This window comes from Protopterus annectens, chromosome 11.part0, assembly GCF_019279795.1.
Source record: "Protopterus annectens isolate FY-2018-M chromosome 11.part0, PAN1.0, whole genome shotgun sequence".
NCBI lineage: Eukaryota > Metazoa > Chordata > Ceratodontiformes > Protopteridae > Protopterus > Protopterus annectens.
This window is the reverse complement of record NC_056745.1, coordinates 976191392-976210686: the sequence shown is the minus strand read 5'-3', so window position 1 is coordinate 976210686 and position 19295 is coordinate 976191392. Positions and strand designations below refer to the sequence as shown.

The 19295-nt window shown below is 38.9% G+C and overlaps 1 protein-coding gene across 1 annotated transcript in view; it reads right to left on the bottom strand.

Moving 5' to 3' along the window:
- SEMA3E (semaphorin 3E) overlaps positions 1–19295 on the bottom strand; it is a 949587-nt gene that overhangs the window by 45071 nt on the left and 885221 nt on the right. The window contains exons 12-14 of the mRNA XM_044088353.1: positions 9387–9478; positions 9229–9270; positions 734–900 (exon numbers count right to left, since the gene is read on the bottom strand). Coding sequence (XP_043944288.1) covers positions 734–900; positions 9229–9270; positions 9387–9478 — 301 coding nt within the window. The remainder of the gene's footprint in view (positions 1–733; positions 901–9228; positions 9271–9386; positions 9479–19295) is intronic.

The following is a 19295-nucleotide window of genomic DNA, read 5'->3' as shown; positions in this document are numbered from 1 at the left end:
ATCACTTGTGTTTCTTGGCCAGTAATAGGCTAAACCTACCTGCATACAACAGTGCTAGACCATTATATGTAAGGCATGGTGATAGTACTGTTTGAATATGGGAATATGTAGCTCTGAAATGAAAAACACTTTCAGGACCCATCATTTAAAGAGATATGGGCCATGTGGTAGTTACTGTCAATACGGAAGGGTCACAGCTGCTGATAATTACTCCCAGAAACCTTCATTAAATTCAGAATGAAAGGAGCATGCTCATGTATGCATCTTAAATAATGCCTAAGAATCTCGTGCCATATTTTTCTGGGAAAAAAACCCACTGCATACACTGAAAAATATAGATTTGAAAAAAGGAGGAATTTAAGATAAATATAACAACAGATCGAAGTTTATTGGCATATTTCAGGTGGTAATATATGTTTTGTAAAACAGAACTTTCCAATGTATTATATTTTATTTCTAGACAAGGTAAAATAATTTGCTATAAAACATATATCTTACTGCATCTATTTACCAGAAGATTGCTTTGAGGTTTGCGATTATGATCACTAAGCCTAAGGTAAGAATCTATGATTTTATTCTTCTTGATGACCCATGTACATCCTCTTCTAAGCTGTTTCAGTCTTGCACACCTTGTATCAGTTCTCAGTCACAAAAAAATCATATTAACATTAAAATCTAAAGGCTGAGGAAGTAGAGGTGCTCTTTTAAAGGAGCAATGTGCTGTTATTCCTACCTTTTAGACAGTGTTCCACTGGGAAAATACCGAGAGCATGATACACCATCCCAGGCACAGTAAGGATCCCTAGCCAAACAGCAGTCTGCACAAGCCGTACCATACATATCACACTGATGGAGTTTCATTTGGGCTACACCCGCTTCAGATACAACGTAGAGTTGTTGCTGCAAAATGCAAGAATATCATTATCCAAATGTTTTAGTTATCACAGAAGATAATCTTATTGACACCTCATACAAAGTAAACTAATATAAAAAGTTATACATACGTTTAATGACATCTAAATTATAAGCTGCATTTAGTTCTTTTCATTCGTTTATATTGTTGCATTAAAAAGTTGCCATCTTAAAGGCAAACCATTTTTTCTCTAATGTATTTTTAGAAAAACACATTTTGTTAATTCAGACTTAGGCAAGATGAGTGTTCCAGTCATGCTTGAAAAGGAATTGCCATTTAAAATGACTTTTCACAGTTCTGCAAATACTAATTTGCACATGCCACAAACAAGCTACATTTTAATTTAGTTCATGCCCAATTAAGGAACCAGATCAAAGGAAGACTTCTCTCTGGTGCTGCACAGTAAAGGTAATTTTCGTTGCAGTACTGCATGGTCATTTAACAAACAATTCTTAATAAGCAGTGCAGCTCTTAAAACAACAGAGGAGTACTAGTGACACAAACACTGGCAATTTTATTCTTCACCAGAGTATAGGCTATTATTTAGTGATACTTTTATTTGCTTGTTGTCTTTCCTCCTCCTTACCAATGAATCATCCTCAGTTGTTTGGTCTTAAGTCAACAGAAAAATAATGAAGAAAATATACTGAAAAATCCTGCTTGGTTGCCTTATACACTTGCTTAGATGCCATCTTTATTTCTGAATAAGAAATGTTAGGTTTATTTGTTTTGCAGGAAGTAAATGAGTGAGATTCATAGCCATGCTGTATCATGAGGAGGTGGGATAGAAAGCTGGCTAGGGTGATGAGCAGGAATATCTGCAGTGCAGAAAGAGGTGATCTGAAGTGTTCCATAAGTGATGATTTACTGCATACCCCATAGACTGCTGTTATGCGGAAACATTGCAACACAGGGTATAAATATGCAGAGTGTATCATTACTGGAATTCAGTCATTTAATATCCATCCATAACGTAGTCTGGCAGCTGAAACAGAAGCAGCAGTGGTTTCTTACTGAAGTGTCTGGACTCTCACTGTCCAGCCCCTTATCAAAAAATAGGGAAGAGAGAATACTCAACGTGCTCTTCTCTATTAAACTTATTTTTTGGAGGGGGATAAGTGCCCTGTATACCCATGATGTGTGTGCGTGTTGGGGGGGGGGGGGCTCTCACTAAACATACAAAGTCCAAGATCATCACATCTCAGAGGAATATAATTAAGTCCAGATTTTCAGTCATTCAGTCTTCACATGTTATTCATTGTGAGTCCCAACATTTTCAATGGCTACAACAATACCACTAAACATCACTGGATCGCATTTCTTGCAAAGTGAAGAACAAAATACTTCATAGCAAAAAATAATGTTTAGTAGATCAATCCACTACTATAGACTAATGCAGCTCTAGAAATTAGAATTTATTTTTGCATTTAACTCAAATATTTATGGATAAGCATTAAGTGGTATTCTCTAAGACAGTATTTTGAATAAAATCTCTAGACTAGTAACAGTGAGAGGCCTTATAAATGTAGATGTCCATCATAATGATTACTATTGCAGTGGCCTTAACTATATGGGTTATGGGTTATATCCTGCCAAGGTTATAACAGCCAGACAGTTTCCAAACCTTCTGGGTACCTTTCACACAGATAAGCTGTCTGGCAGTTCCAGCTGAGCTGACTAAAAGACAAGTTTGGGTGCCAAGCCCCTCTGAGCTTTACTGCTGTCAGATAGTATGCTCTTCTGAGGCTTTTGAGGATGACGGTTGGCTTGTGCTTTTCCTTGGTTGGCCAGAAAAGTTCCCTTTAGAGGAAAAAAACTTCCACTCAGTAAGTTTGTTCACCATTAATACTTTCCTTTTCAGGAAAGTTATTTTAAAGCTAGGAGTTTGTGCTTTAATGGAGTGTCATGAGACTGTACTGTACTTTTAAATGGGAGTGTTCTTTTTTCCTGTCAGTTTAAAAGCATTTCAGAGTAACTGAAAAACATTTTTTGTTTCCTGTGGCGAAATTATTTAATTTGGTTTGTTGGGCTGGAAAAGTGTTTTAAAGTGTTTTTTACTGTGTTTATCTATGAAATAATTGATTTTTAAAGACTTTTAGTTTTTGCCAGCATTTGCTGCCTGTTTTCCCCAGGAAAGAGGCACCATTTTTGGCTTGAACATGGAACAACCTGTCAGTGCCTTGGTCAGTCCTTATTCCAGTCACAAAAAAATAGTTAAGCAAACAACCTCTGCCATCACAGCAGGCTAGCAATTTGCCCCAGCCACAGGTGGGGAACTCTGCTTTAGCCATTAGTTGTGTCTCTTACCACTAATCTTGTACCCCAGATTCCTCTGGTATATTACCTACAACCACTAGTTACTGGGGTATCCACATCCTCTGCCACTGTTGGATCCCCTTAATGGGGTCCTGGGAAAGGGAACAGGGAAGGCTTTGTGCCCAACCCCGGGGAAGATGGTGCTGCCATTAATAAAAATGTTGGTCCCTTTTTTCCTGTTAAAAAAGAAATAGAAATCTGAAAAAGAAAGAAAGAAAGAAAGAAAGAAAGAAAGAAAGAAAGAAAGAAAGAAAGAAAGAAACATAAAACAAAGCATGTATCTACTCCTCCTCAAATTTCCTTAGACATGAGTAGTTTACTGGGTCTGGCTCACGGTATAATGCAAGCTATTACTCCCTCTTAAAAAATAGCTTCTGGTAAAAAAAAAAACAGATTCCTCTTTTCCTGAAGAGATTCAAGATTCTGAATTTGGAAAGGAGGATGAAGGGACAGATATAGGGTTTTTTCCTAGATTTCTGATTCAGACTCAGAGGAGAGCTCAATTTCCAACTCTCCCCATGGGGGTTCTCTTTCTCTGAAACTATTTGTAGAATGTGCCAGTGTATTAAGCGAGAGAACACTGATGTTTCTCAGTCCCTCAGAAAACACCATGAGCTGTTACAGAAGGAATTTCCAGAACTTGCACCCATTCCTCCAATTTTCAAAGCTCTGGAGGATGTGTTTGCTACTGCCTGCAATTTTTCTGACAGTCAGCTAGCTGCCCTTAAATGGCAGATAGGATACACAAAGTTCCTCAGTCTTTTAAGTATTTATGCACTTTTCTCAAACCTGATCTAGAAACTATAGCTTTAGTCAATCCTTCTGCTGCTGAACACATAGGTGATTCTAATCTTACTATTTCTGATAAAAATAGGCAAGTTATTGAGAAGTATGGGAAGAAAGTATATGCTTCTGCAACTTTGATTTTTCAGAATTTTTAATTGCCAGGCTCATATGTTAAGGTTTGTTCTGAATAATTGTTTAAGTATGAAAAATGTTTTATCTGCAGTTTCTTCTTGTGAGGAAAAATCTGCTTTAAATAATTTAATTTATTCTACTGTTCAACTCACTATTCATTGTATACAGTGCATGTGTGACTCTCTTGATACATCTTTCAGGACTATGGCCACTAGTAGTGTTTTAAGGAGGTTTGCATGGCTGCATTCTCAGAACCTCCCATATGATGTTAAAATGAGATTTTAAATTCTGCTTTGGATAGAGATTTAGTTTTTGGCCTACCTGTTGCAGAGGTGACCAAAGAATGTGATGAAAGGGTAAGCTGATATAAAGAATCTCTAAGATTTTTCAGCCCTCTTTTTCCAAGTTTCCCAAGGGATTCTCTAATGCTTCATTCAATTTTGGTAAGAAACAAAATAAATAGTTTCAAAAAATACAGCTAAACAGATATTTAAGAAAAAAGGCAAGAGAGTTCCAAGAATAATATTGGAAATTCCCAAAACCAAGGACAATTCAAAGTCAGAATGAGTACTTAAGATACTTTGCCCACCCTTCTTACCATGGCAGCCCTTTTTTTCTTCCAGAAAGTCTGAATCTCCACTTATCTCTTTGGAAACAGTTTAAGACAAATGAGTTCTGAAGATCATTCATCAAGGTTACAGATAGCAGTGGGAGGAAATTCCTCCTTTATAGGAGGTAATTCCCTCATCCTCCAGACCACATGTCCTTCATCACATGCTGTCCCATGAGCATGACAGAAGCAGTTCCCCATTTCCATGTGAGAAAGTAGCTTTATTCAAGGATGTTTTAGTGCCAAAGAAAGAAAGAAAATGCTTAGAGACCAGTTATATATCTTTCTTTCCTAAACCTGTTTGTGATAGTCCCCAAATTCAAAATGATCTCACTTTATAACCTGTTACTACTTATCCCTCATTCAAGTTCTCTTAGAACATTAGATTTAAAAGATGGTTATCATCACATTCATATTTGTTCAGATTTCAGGCATTTCTTAAGGTTTTGTGTATCTGGATCACATTATCAGTTCTTTGCCTCACCCTTTGGACTATCTACTGTACCAAGAGTGTCTAGCTCCAGTTATAACTCATTGCATGCTACAGTGTATGCACATTTTCCCCATTTAGATGTCTTGCTTATCTTTGCAGTGTCTTTTCCAAATTTCCAAGAATCTCTCTCTTGGGTAAGAGATCTCTTATGCAAGCTGGGGATTCCAAGGTAACATTCAAAAGTCTTTCTTGACTCTTTCTCATAGGATTGTGTTTCTGGGATGTCAATTTGACACCTCAGTTCAAACAACTTTTCTTCCACAGGAAAAAAGTAGATCTATATCTAGATCTATTTCTAGGGTTTTCCACTCAGACATTGGTCACTGTAAGAGAATACCCCAGGATTTTTGGTCTAATGGCTTCTATGATTTTCATGATACCCCTGGCAAGACTACACATGAGAAAAATACAGTGACATCTGAAGTCTAATTGATTCCAGCATCAACACTGTTCATCTTTTCAGATCTCAGTGATGGAGGTTGTTGGAAGTGAAATCACTTGGTGGAAATGACAGATATCCCTAAACCAGATCTCCCCTTTTCCTTCTATGCTCCCCAGCAGCCAGTCACCACAGATGCCACAGACTTTCCTTGGGGAGCAGTCTCAGGAGGGATAAAAGTGCAAAGCGCATGGGATACCTAAGACAGATGCAAGCACATAAATCTAAAAGAGATGCTTGCCCTATTCAAAGTACTCAACACTCTGAATCTTCTTTGGTGCCTGGGACCTATTCACGTTGCTACAGATAATACCTGAGTTATGTGTTACATCAACAACCGAGGGGGAACCAGGTCATATCCCCTCTGCAGACTAGAAATGTTTGCTTGTGGTATAGCTTCATAGCACAATCTCAGTCTACAGGTACCCTATATTCCATTAGAGCAAATTGTGTGGTAGCCAAGCTGAACAGGACAAGGGCAGATTCTCAGGAATAGAAACGTCATCGGAGGCCTTCCGGGATTTGCTGCATCTGTGGGGAGTTCCTCAAGTAGACCTGTTTGCCTCCTGTTTAAACAATAATTTGGCATGGATCTGCTCCAGGACTCTGTGCAAGAAGGCCTGGAAGACAGATGCCATTTATTTTCCTTGGACAGGAATGTTCATGTATGCTTTTTACTTTTTCTACTAATATCCAGGGTACTTCAAAAGATTCAGAAGGAATCCCCCAAAATCACTGTGATAAATTCCTTCTGACCCTGGCAACTGTAGTTCTCCATTCTTTTGGAAATGGCCATGGGCAATTACAACCAGCTTTATCACAGACTGGACCTACTCACCCAAGAACAGAGGTATTTGATACATCTCAACACCAATCAACTTCAACTGACTGCCTGGATGATAGGGTCTTCATTCCTTTTAAGCACCAGTTCATTGAGGATGTGCAGCAACTACTAAAGGAGGCAAATTATACTGTTACTAGAAAATCACAAATTAGCAAATGGAAAAGGTTTTCTAGTTGGTGCCAACAACACAACCAGCACCTATTCAGGGTTAGCTGTTCTTTGATTTTACAATATTTCTGTGAGTTATTATCCTCTGACCTTTCTAACTACTCTAACAAGGTTTATTTATCGTCCATTTCAGCATGTCTGCTCATGGATCCTCCTCTTTCAAGGCATTCTCATATCAAAATGTTTTTGAAAGGTGTTTTGCATATGAGGCCTCCAAGAAAACTGGTTACTCCTCCTTGGGATCTTAATTTTGTTTTACAGAAGTTAACACATACTTCATTTGAACCATCTAACTTGGATGGTTTGTGGTTCTTAACATGGGAAACAGTTTTTCTGATTGCTCTGACCTCTGCATGAAGGGTGTCTGAGTTGCAAGCTTTTATGGTGAGTCAACCCTATCTAACTTTCCACGGGTACAGTGTTTCTTTGAGAACTAATCCTTCTTTTATGCCTAAAGTGGTATCTGAGTAACTTCAACCCCAATTATCATTCTACCTTTTTTCTTTCATGAACCTTAAAATGGGAGAAAGAATACTCCACACCTTGGATGTCTACAGACAACTCAGGTACTAGCATGACAGAACTAAATATTTTAGATGTTCGATTCAATTGTTCATTTCTTGTGAAGTTAAAAAGAAATGTAATCTTTGACAAAACAGACTATTTCCAAATGGTTGTCTAAGGCTAGTACCTTTTTGTTATACACACTACAACAAAACTCTTCTGCTCAGGGTCAAGGCCAACACTATCAGGGCCTTGGCTTCATCTATGGCTTTTTGGAAAGGGGTGGATTCTAGAAGTATTACAGAAGCTGCAACTTGGTACTCTGTGCATATTTTACAAAACACTATAAGCTTGATTTGTTCAGTAGGTCTAGATCAAGCTTTGCAAGGAACATTCTCCAGGGGTGCTGGAGTCTTCTCCTTCCACCTCCCATATGTAGTAGGCTAGGGTACTACTCATATAGCCAATGCTACTGCTATAGTGAGTAATATGAAGAACATAATACAACTGTGTAAGGAAATTTACCATAACAGTACAGTTTTGAATGATTACTGCTGCAGTAGCCACTCCCTCCCTTCCTCCATGCTCCTTGTTTTGGTGTTTTGTTTATGACAGGGTAAGGGTCTTTATTTTATTGTTCTTCCTAGCATTGTCCTTTCAGGACTCAGCACCCCCCCCCCCCCACTGGCAGGAAAGCTCTGAAGGGCATGGTGCCCTAACTTGTCTTTCAGTCAGCTTTGCTTGGGCTGCCAGTAATTTTGGGTCATCTGAAGCTTTGAAAACTGTCCAGTTGGTATATCCTTGGCAGGATATAACCCATATAGCTAAGGCTACTGCAGCAGGAGTCATTTGAACATCTACTGTTATAATATGTTTACTTACACAGCCGTACTTTATGCTTAAATACAGGCTATCATTAACTTAATATATAACACTGGAGTCTTGTACAAGTCTAAATAGGCAGTGTGAATATAATACATTTATTCTGACTATAAGAGAATGCAATTCTGATTTCAGAACTTCTGAACTTCATGCTAATAATGTGCTCTCTGCTCGTTTAACTAAAAAAAAAAAAAAAAAAAAACGTTTTGGATGACTCACTTAAAAAAATGTGATTATTAGTTCCTTGCATTAGCATGATGAAGATTGCTGATAATATGAAAAGATATACTGTAAAGTATTTGTAGTATTATATTATTAGAGTAATTAATTAAAAATCACTGTTTCAATAAAATGTAAAGCAGCTGTTACTGAACATTGAATAAATTATTTATTTGTTTTCTGGTTTGTATATCATTTCATAAAATGGTGATCTATCTGGTGTATGAAATCTTGCACTCGTAATAGGATCACAAGATAAAAATATCATTCATCAGCATACAATTATAAGACACACAATTAACAAGTTGAGTAGATAGTTTTTGATTCAAAGTAAAAAAATAAACTTCAACAAAATAAACACTTGCACTCTGATGATTGCATATTAATGTTTTATGACGTACTAAGTTCTTGACCTCATACAACTCTGAGTTCATTCATTAAATGACTGCAAACAATTCATCTTTTATATGGTTCTTGGCACTCACTGAAGTCACTGACACATCATTCAATAAATCCCCAGACTATCAAGAGATGCTACGTGTTAATCAGCTACTTCATGTGAAAGTATACAGGGTTTGATTCCCTCCCCCTTCATTTGCCTCCTGTGTGACCTTGAGCAAGTCACTTAACCAGACAGTGTTTCATGGCAATTGGAAAGTTGGGCTAAGCTCCTTAATGGCCAATTGGACTGCGTGTTCAGTAACAATCTTTCTATCTATTTTTGTGCACAAGTGCTAAGCAGTGGCTTCTTCTTTCTGCCCACAGTACTATGTCTAAAGTGTTGGCAAGCATTAAGTACGAAATAAAACAAGCGAATCTTCAAAAGTATCATATTTTATAAGGAAAATGTGATGACTCAGCATGACTGATACAGAGTAGAAAGTTAAGAAATGTCTCAGAAAAATTCAAACAATAAACTCACCCTCTTGACAGAAATCTCCATTGAAGTGATTGACACAGGTATCTGCAGGAAACAGAAAATACTGGTGATTTTTTAACAAGGTAAAATAAATGTTTTCTAAAAGAAATAGATGCATAAAACACATACTCAAACAATGAATGCTCATTCATTTAATATACCTTGAACACTTGCAGCTCCTCTAAAATAATCTCTTCTCTAGTTTCAATCTCTTGGTTGTAAATTGATATCACTTTCAGAACAATTCCTTCATCTGCAAAAAATAGTAATGACAAAATAATTATTTTGTTTTATTAGAAATAACTTGCTTCATGAAGCATTTATACACCATGAACTGAAAATGATATGGTCATGCTCTGCATGGAGTGTATCAGAGCATTTTGAGTCAACATCTTCAGGTTAACAAGGCAGTTAATCTGTACTAAATAAGTCAGGAATTCTGCACACTGCGTTTGCCTTTGGAAATAATGGAGTGTACAAAGGACAACTTAAGCATTCTGGCACATGCATATATGTATGCCAGAACAAGGAAAACACATTTAAAACCACAGAATCATAGTGCCTAGTTCCAAAAGACTTGCTCTCAGTGTGACAACTTACACTGAGGGCAGGTCTTTTGGAATCTGGACCCCACTGTTAGCCTGTTTATAGATGAGCTTTACACCAAAGTAAGTAAATTACACTGAGACAGTCTTTCAGAATCATGGCAGACTTACACTGAGAGCAACTGTTTTGGAATCTGGTCCATAGAATTTCCACAGCAGGATAGAGCACCACACTTTAAAATGACTGTGGTTTGTCATTAATGATATAATTGTTTCTCATGATGTGTAAGGGATAGGGATGATTCAAGCCTTGTATTTCAGACTGTAACTGTTTCACTGCTCATAGCTGTAGGATTAAAGCTTCAGGCAGCAAAAAAAGCATTTATTATTTCTTGCCAAATCAACTACATATGAAAGTAAAACAAAAAGTTGTTGACAATTTATATTTGCCATCTGCCAAAAATTTTATAAAATGACTTTTTATACAAATTCCTAAAGCAAGATTACTTTACAAATGGAACAAATGAAATGGTATTGTACTATACCAAATTTCACAGAAATAGATAGTCCTGGGGATTAAATAAACTCATTGCAAGCTTAATGAGAAACCTAAAAAGAGGTTACGTATTTGAGCTGTGAGCAGCATGTCACGCACCATGTTTAAATGTAAAAAAGCATGGTATCATGGCCAGCAACAGTGTTGCCAGCTGGGAAACTGTATAAAGCAACATAGACAGCAGTAGACATGTAAACCTGTTTACTTACTAGCAAACTAGGTCTGCGTGTTTGCTCAGAATGCCACAATGATTACCAGGGTTATTAATAAAGCAATATATATAGTTCCGACACATTATATAAAGGAGTATACAGTGCAGAGTATTGTGGAAACCTGTTTCAAGCATACTGAACAAATGTTGTGTAAATAATCAGTAAGGGTACATAGGTTGCATTATAAATAAACAGTCAGGGGAAGTGTGTGTATCATACAGGGACACACATATGAACTGTAGGAATGAACACAGGGAAAGAGGACGACTGAAACATGCTAATGTACAGCAGAAAAAGGCATGACAGATTTGGCCAAACCCCCCCCCCTCCCTGGCCCCACCAGCCATACCCTAAGGCATACCTTCTGCCCAGTATCTCTAGAGATCAGGTCATATCTGCGCTTTCCAAGGTTAAAATCATGGCCTCAGTGGTACAAGATAACATCCAAGGTTGTTTACTAAGCAATCTAAAACAGGACCTAGTGGACCCACTTACTGTCCTCTTTAACCAAAGTCTGAGAACTGGCTTTGTTCCAGTTGAGTGGAAAACAGCAACAGTAATCTCCTTGCACAAAGGGGGGCCATCAACTAATCCTAGGAACTATAGACCAATAAGTCTATGTAGTTTCATCTGCAAGGCCATGGAAAGAATCATCATGGACATTATCAACAAGGACACAGGTGACCTTCAAACTCTAGACCCAAGCCAATTTGGCTTTCTTAAGTGTAGATAATGCTTATTAAACCTAGTAGGCTTCTTTAAGAAAGTCACCAAAGCCCTGATGAAGGTAAGACAGTGCATACAGCCTATATTGACCTGGCCAAGGCTTTTGACACAATCCCCCACTCAGGTATCAGTGAGAAACTGTCTCAGCTGGGGATTAACCCTTACATCACTAGATGGGTAGCCAACTGGCTCACTGACAGAATACATACTGTCAAAGTTGGAGACTCAACCTCTGACCAGTAGAGCTGTCACCAGCAGTGCACAACAAGGATCTGTGCTGGGCCTTTTACTGTTTGGAATATATTTCTTGGAAGTCCAGGATAACGTAGAAGACCTTAGGCTTACCATGTTTGCTAATGATTGCAAATTGGGTGCAATCACTGGGTCCTCAAAGATGTTAACATATTACGGAAGGGCTAACACAGACAAATGATTGGTGCTAAAGCCTTGGTCTAAAACTAAATGCAAAAAAGTGCCATTATTATTGCCTTTGGAAAATTGGAATTCCCTGCTAATTACAGTATCAACAACACCCTCCTATCTCAAACCCAGTGTTGCAAGACCTGAGAGCACAGGCAGATAGTAATCTGAAGAAGCTGATTTATCTAAGTCAGTGAAAGCGCTTACGTTCAATAAATTGGTGGAGAATCTACCACTTGCTTGCATGTTTGGTTTTCAGTTTTGCTAGTTTGTAGTTTTTAGTAATCTGAACTTCGACCACCAAGTTTTCAAGGCCTTCTACATTGTGCAACTCATAAGTAAGGGCATTGCATCCAGGTCTGAGGATGTTATAACAACACTGTTCTCGACCCTCATCAGATCACAAATTAAGTGCAATGCTCCATTTTGCATATATCTCATCATACACCTACAGCAGTTGGAAAGACCACAGGGGTTACTCACCAAGAAAATACAGGGCCTCCAAACCATGCAGTGACATATGTGGCTAGATTGAAAGCTCTATCACTGTACTCAGTACCATATAGTCTGCTGAGAGGTGAGTTGTGCTTGGCCTACAGCGCAGTCTCTGACCCTGCCCTGATGAAAAATGTGCACATCTGCATATCTAATGGCACATGAGTCACTCGCTGTAGGGATTTTAACCTAGCCTGTGACATTAACAGAAAATGCTTGAGAGAAAGATATATCTCACAGAGACTGCCATTCCTGTGGAATAAACTTCCAAATCACATGAAGAAGAGCTCCTCACTGACCCTATTCAAGTGCAACCTAGACAAATGGATGGGAGACCAGAAATTCACCCCAGGGGTTGGCTCCCATGTTCCTCATGGTCATGGACATGGGATTGTCAGAGTTGACCATAGACTCATTCTGCAAATTACGTCCACTTAATAAGGACAACTGGGGTGACTTGGGATGAACATTGCTAGGCTTGTAAGGGATCTAAGGCCACTAGTCTAGTAACCGCCTGTTAACCTATGAACTTATGTCAACAGTTCTCAGGGTCATATTACTACAGATGTTATAGAAGCAGAGGGTAATGTAATGGCAGCAATGGCCATCAATACATTATCCCACATCACAGATTGTAATACCCTCTTGTAGCCATACTGTACATCCACACCTTGATATAGCACGTCAGTGACAGCAACATTGATATTTCAACTGATCATAGGTTCATAGGACACTATTAGGCTGATGGCCAATATCAGATGAAATCCTAGCCATTATCATAACATAAAATAAAATGCCTGGGACAGCTGCTCTTTTTTTACTTCAGTAAGAGAGGAATATTGGGTAAAGAACATTGGTATTTCTGGGTCAGGTAAGTTGGGTAGGTGAGGAAACAAATCCAAGCAAACAGGACAAGCAAGACTAGATACAGGGATGGTGGGGGACACAAAAGGATATGGGACACCATAAATGGGATGAGGGAGGGGACAACACAATGTCTGTAAATATGGGTACAGTGAGAATCTAGTCCTCACCCGCAGGATTTTCATCATTGTCCTCTTACTTTGCTGGCTGCTGGAGTGCTTGATGTCTTCTCCTCCTATGGACCATGAGGCAGAGCAGCCTCTTCATCCAGCCTAGGCAAACACAAATGGTGCTGTGCAAAACTCTATGTACCAACCCTGGCATCTCCTGGTGGGTGATGAAATCTCCACCACTGCCAGTACTCCCTGAGGATACCACAGCACCAGCTGCCAGGGTAGTGCTACCTGAAGGTGCAAGTTGTGCAGGGGCAGCAGAGGCAGTACTGCCAGATTAGGTCCAGATGTGTTTGGCATTGGTGCTGAGCCAGTGGAGCAGGGGCAGGCTGAACCACTGGGTTTGACTTACCTCCCTGTGCTGTGAAATATTTAGGGATCTGTTACAGATGGATGCCATGGAGACATTTTGAAGACATGTAATATAAAATAAAAAGAGATAAGGGTTGGGGTGAGAGAAAACAAAGAGAGAAAATCAGTAACATCATATGTGACATATAATGCATTATGAGAAAAATACAACTATTTTATCTGAAGTTGCACATATAAGTATACTTCCTAACAACTGCAAACTATAATTACAGATTGCTCAAAGTAATCTTTGCAATGTACAGATATTGCACATATGCTTTGTCCAGCTACACATATTAAAGTTAACAGCAGAGCATTCATGTCACCTGTGTAGAATTGAATTTCTCTAATATTATTAAAGAATTGCAGTATTGTATACCTGTGGTATTTGAACCCACAACCTCTGACTACAGTCTCAAACTTGACTCCTAAATTTAGTTTTTTGCTACAGACTGATGCATGCATACTTGCTTTTTAAAGTCAGGATATGCATGCTTACTTTGCTACTGTATAGAAAAGATAATTTTTCTTTAAATTTTAAAGCTACGATAATACTTCTCTTGTGCTGCACACATACCACTTCCTTCCCTCAGTCTCTCTAGGCATTCATTATGGGCCTGCATATTTGCACCTATTTCAGAATTAGCTGCGAAAAGAACAGAAAAGAGGGAATTATGCATACCACTTTTGCCTATATTTAACTTTCTATGTATTATAAATTCTCTATATTAACACACTTATACAACTGTGAGATGTTGCTAGTTCAGAACTTATCCATCCACTTGTTGACTGAGTCACTCTTGTGCCTTTTTAGGTCACTGAAGTGGTGCCTGCACTGCTCTCCAGTGTATGGGATGCCAGTCACACTGGATAATGCCTTGACCACACTGTTCCAACCCTCAGACTTCTACTGAGAGTCAGAATAGTTCACCTGCAAAAGCCTTTGGCTGTGGTGCTTTACTAGGAGTCCAATAAATATTTTGGAATCCTGAATACCCCACCTCTGTACCCTAAATTGGGCACTTTCCCTCTAACACCAGACAAATCTAATCCCAAAGCAGTACAATAATGGTTTTCCCACAAATTCCTGTTATCGCATTTACTGGTAGGACATAAAAACAGGCAATGATGATAATCACATCAATGTTAAGTAGACAGCAACATGCCAAACAGAGGAAAGCAGTTTTGGAAATTGGAAGGTTAATCTGAAACAATATGAGATAGAAGGCAAGACAGTGGAACAGACAAATAGCTTCAAGTATCTGGAGGGCGGTGGTTGTGGAGAAGGGAAGTCTGAATGAAGAGATCAAAGCTAGAATCAGAGGGGCAGCAGCCAATTGGCATAGAGTCTCAGGTGTAGTCTATGACAGAAGAATGACAAAGAAGCTGAAAAGTAAAATGTAGAAGACAGTGGTGTGACCAGTATTACTGTATGGTACAGAAACATGGGCAGTGAAGGCAGAGCAGATGAAGAAGCTAGAGGTGATGGAAATGAAGTGCCTGAGAAGGGTGGTAGGATGCACACTGTGATCAGATGAAGAAATGAGGACATAAGAGCAGAAGCCAAAGTAGCGTCAATTGCAGAAAAGATCAAAGAGAATAGATTATGGTGGTTCAGACACATGTGCAGAAAAGCAGAAGGCAATCTGGTGAAGAAAACTTGGGAGAGACATGAAGAATGTAAGAAGACACAAGGACATCCAGCAAAGAGGTGGATATATTGTGTGAAAGAAGATCTGTGACAGACATGCATGACTGCTGAAGAAGGCAGGAGTGTGGCACTGAATCGAGAGAGATGGCAACAGTTAACATGATATCCCAACCCCATGTAGAAAATAAGTAAAAGGGGACTGATGATGATGATGATGAATCTGACACTTGACATTAGTTTGTGGGATGTGTGCTGCTGTAACTGCTAGGTAATTTATCTTTGCAGACATACATTGAGGGCATACATTTCATGACCTGACACGTTTGCTTGGCTTTATACACTGCTAAAATTGATTTCTGAAGTGTAGGATTCAAACCTGTGCATGAGGGTCAAAACATTTTCTTCTACAGCTGTGATTTCCCATCTTTGCCACAGACATAGTTATAAGATATTTATAAATACAGATGACAGATTGAGGTGTTAACCATGTATGTGTGTGACTTGACAAGGTCCTTGTATATATATATATATATATATATATATATATATATATATATATATATATATATTCATTTGTGTATGTGTCTTATTTAAGTGTAAAGGCCATCCACATTCAGATAGCAGAATTATACTTACAGAAACATGGTAGACAGCATACCCTCAGTCATACAGCTGATCCTCCAAAACACAGTAAGGTTGTCTTATCCCTCATACATACAGTTCATATCAGCTCCACTATTTATAATTATGTATAAATTGTCATAAGTGATATTTAATATAATGTGAAATGGAACAACAGTAAAAATGTCTGGAATTTCCTGTATTAGAACCCAGGACCATGTGCATGGCAGCCCTACACTTACAGCTGTTGCCACAGGAATAATGAAATAACAATATGTTGCACTTTCTGTATTAGAGCTCAGGACCATCTGCAATACAGCCCTACACTTGCACCTGTTGCCACAGGAATAGTTAAATAACATTTGGGCATTTCCCTATTCATTATTAAATTCTGTGTCATAACCACAATGCATTCTGCTTACCATGTTTGCAAGACGCCCAACAGAGAGTTGATACAATGTATCCATTTTGAAATTGCTCACTGCTTCTCCTCTGCAGGTGTTTAGTGGCTGCAGATGTTAGGGAAGCTTGCTGACTGACACATAACATCATTTAGCGGTGCTGCATGATGAAAAGCAAAACCTGCAACAATGTATCCTTTTTGACATTTAGAAGTTTTACTCCCTCTCTGCAAGGGTTCAGTCTGCTTCCTGTGTGGGTATCTAGTCCAGGTTTGCGCACTGCTAAGTGTCACAAAAAATGCGATAAGCAAAGCTAAACACAACATTTATTGTGTTTCTCCATTTCCCCTGTTTGTGCTAAGCCATGCATTGCACAAATACGGGCATTAAAAAAAAGGAAAAGTAGGAGAAAGGAAGAAAAGAAATCTAGTAAATAAGCAACACTTCAAAAACATATGTTGGTACACATGAAATATTTTTACACAGGTTTGGATTTGAATTCCCACTCCAATGAATCTTCAAAATACACTAAAGATGTCTTATCCTTCTTTGCCACAGAAACAGCTTTTCAGCATAGAATGAAAATCATTGTGCATACAAACAACTTCATGATTCATAGTGTTAGCAAAACATATGACAGTTGTAAATGCTTGAGTTGTTTGTATATGTATCAATTTCAGATGTGTACTGAGTGATCACACAACCATTTATGACTATAACTTGCAGAAATGCAGCTGTGTCTTACCTCTCTATGTCTGCTACTCATTCTTCTCTTAACTGACAAGTAATCTCAGACATGCAGTCTGTAAGGTATTTTGTATCATTGTCCTTAAAATATGTGAGGATATTAAATGGCAATAATATACTTTTGTCAGGAAATGAAGGGGACGTTGGATGTTCCTAAACAGAAACTGTGAAATGTGTGCTGCTGCTTGCAATTACTTCTGCACTTTGTAAGTCTAACCTGACTGACACACCCACTGGATGTAAGGGAGTCTGAATTGTTGTTTTATTTCCCTTTTCCCTACCAGTAATCATTCACAGTTGCAATCCATTAGCAACAGACACTAAGGGAGTGCCTGCACTATGACTACATGTGCTACATGGAGCCAAGTATTTGGGATTCACCAATTCTAATGAGTCCACACCTCATCTGCATCTTCACCATGCTCACAGCCCTGAATGTACACTATAAAAGAGGAACCACATAGCTAGGGAACCTGAAGGTGAGGAGACTTGTTTATGTGGATAACACAGGAGAATATATTACTTTGGGATTTATCTGCACAGAAGACTATTGATCTTGATAAGGTATGATTGCATTTTTCAGTTATATACTGGTTATGTTCATATGTTACCAAGAAACATACTTTACATATATGTGCATAAAAGTGCACTGATGGCATAGGCATGTTTGTCAGGTCACTTCACTTTCTCAGATGCATAGCCTTATTAACTGTCATCACAAGTGCTAACATTACAGCTGTTTTCTCTCTTTACACTCACGGCAGCTGCTGGTTCCCCCTCTGACTCCTCACCTGTGTGTGACTGTGGTAACCTTGCCATTGGTGATAGGATGTGTGCCCCTTCCCTCGGTTGATCCAGCTGAAGCTGTTTTCTCAGGATGATGTTGTGAAGCATAGCACAGATGGTATAAGATTTTAATACATGTACATGGATTGTACTAAAGGGCTCCCCCAAATGTATCTATGCACTGGAACCACGACTTCAGCAACCCAAACACATGCTCTGTGATATTTCTGGTTTGAACATCTGCCTTATTATGGCATTCTTCAGTGGGTGTGTGTGAATTTCTGATGGGCATCATCAGCCACACTGCCATTCCATAACCTGCATCCTCCAGTGAATGAGACTGTGGGATATCACCCCTAGTGAACATCTGACAGTTGAGAAGTATGCCAGATGTGTGAGTAGTGGCAACTACCTGGTTTCCAGCACACACATTCAAGATGATTCCCTTAGCATTACACATGACTTGGCAGTTAATAGAGTAGACCCCTTTTCTATTTATGTAGACCCTTTTCTGTTCCCCAGGTGGTGCCTTGATTTCTATAGTGGTACAATCTATGGCACCCAGTACTTCAGGGTAGTGTGCTGCAGGGTAGAATACCTGTATATTTGTGGCCCTGTCCTCAGGAATAGGTGGTCAATTGCATGTTGGAGCAAAGCATTCAGGAATTGATGGAGGATCCTGGATGCAGATGCCAGTGACACCCCAAGCATTTCCCCTGTTGATCTCTGAAAGGTTTCTGTAGGTAAAATTCCAAGTGCCACACATACCTTTGTCTCCACTGGTATTGGTTCTCCTCCGTTCACCCTTGGGCTGAGTTGAGGAGAACAGAGGTTTTAGAGTTCCTGTAGTATGTCTCTATCCACCCTGTTGTGTTCTACAATTTACACCTCATGCAGACTGTGATAAGCTAACCAGGGTATTAAAACTCTTCTCCTTCTTGGTTGTGGTGTATTAGCAGCAGCATAGACTTCAGCCTGTTGCACATACACATGAATTCAGCCTGTTGCACATACACATCAGGTAGTGTCTAGAAATCCTGTCTCAAAACCAAATCATTACTCCTTCTCCAAAATTACAAAGAACTCAGAAACCTTACCAAAAAAACAAATAACCAAAGACAAGAAACAATTCTACAATGCAGCTCAATCCTGCCAATACACTAATCCAAAAACATTCTGGAACACCATTAATAAAATACTTTACCCAAGAAACCCTACTACCCTAACCCCTTCCCAAATAACACCACTAAGAAACTGCCACCCTTCTTCACAATTACGTTATAGATTATATCTGCAAACTTACTCATATCACAAATCTGATCCCCCACCACTTCACCTACTCCAACCAACAGCACTCCCTACTCACTGAATCCAGTTTCCACTACCTACATCAAATAATTCCTGCTGAAACTTAAACCTTGTTCTCCTTCTCCCTCTACTGATAACTTACCTCTCCTCTTTCACAAGATTACTGCTGATGCTATAGCCTACCCTATCTCTCTACTAATAAACAGACCCACTC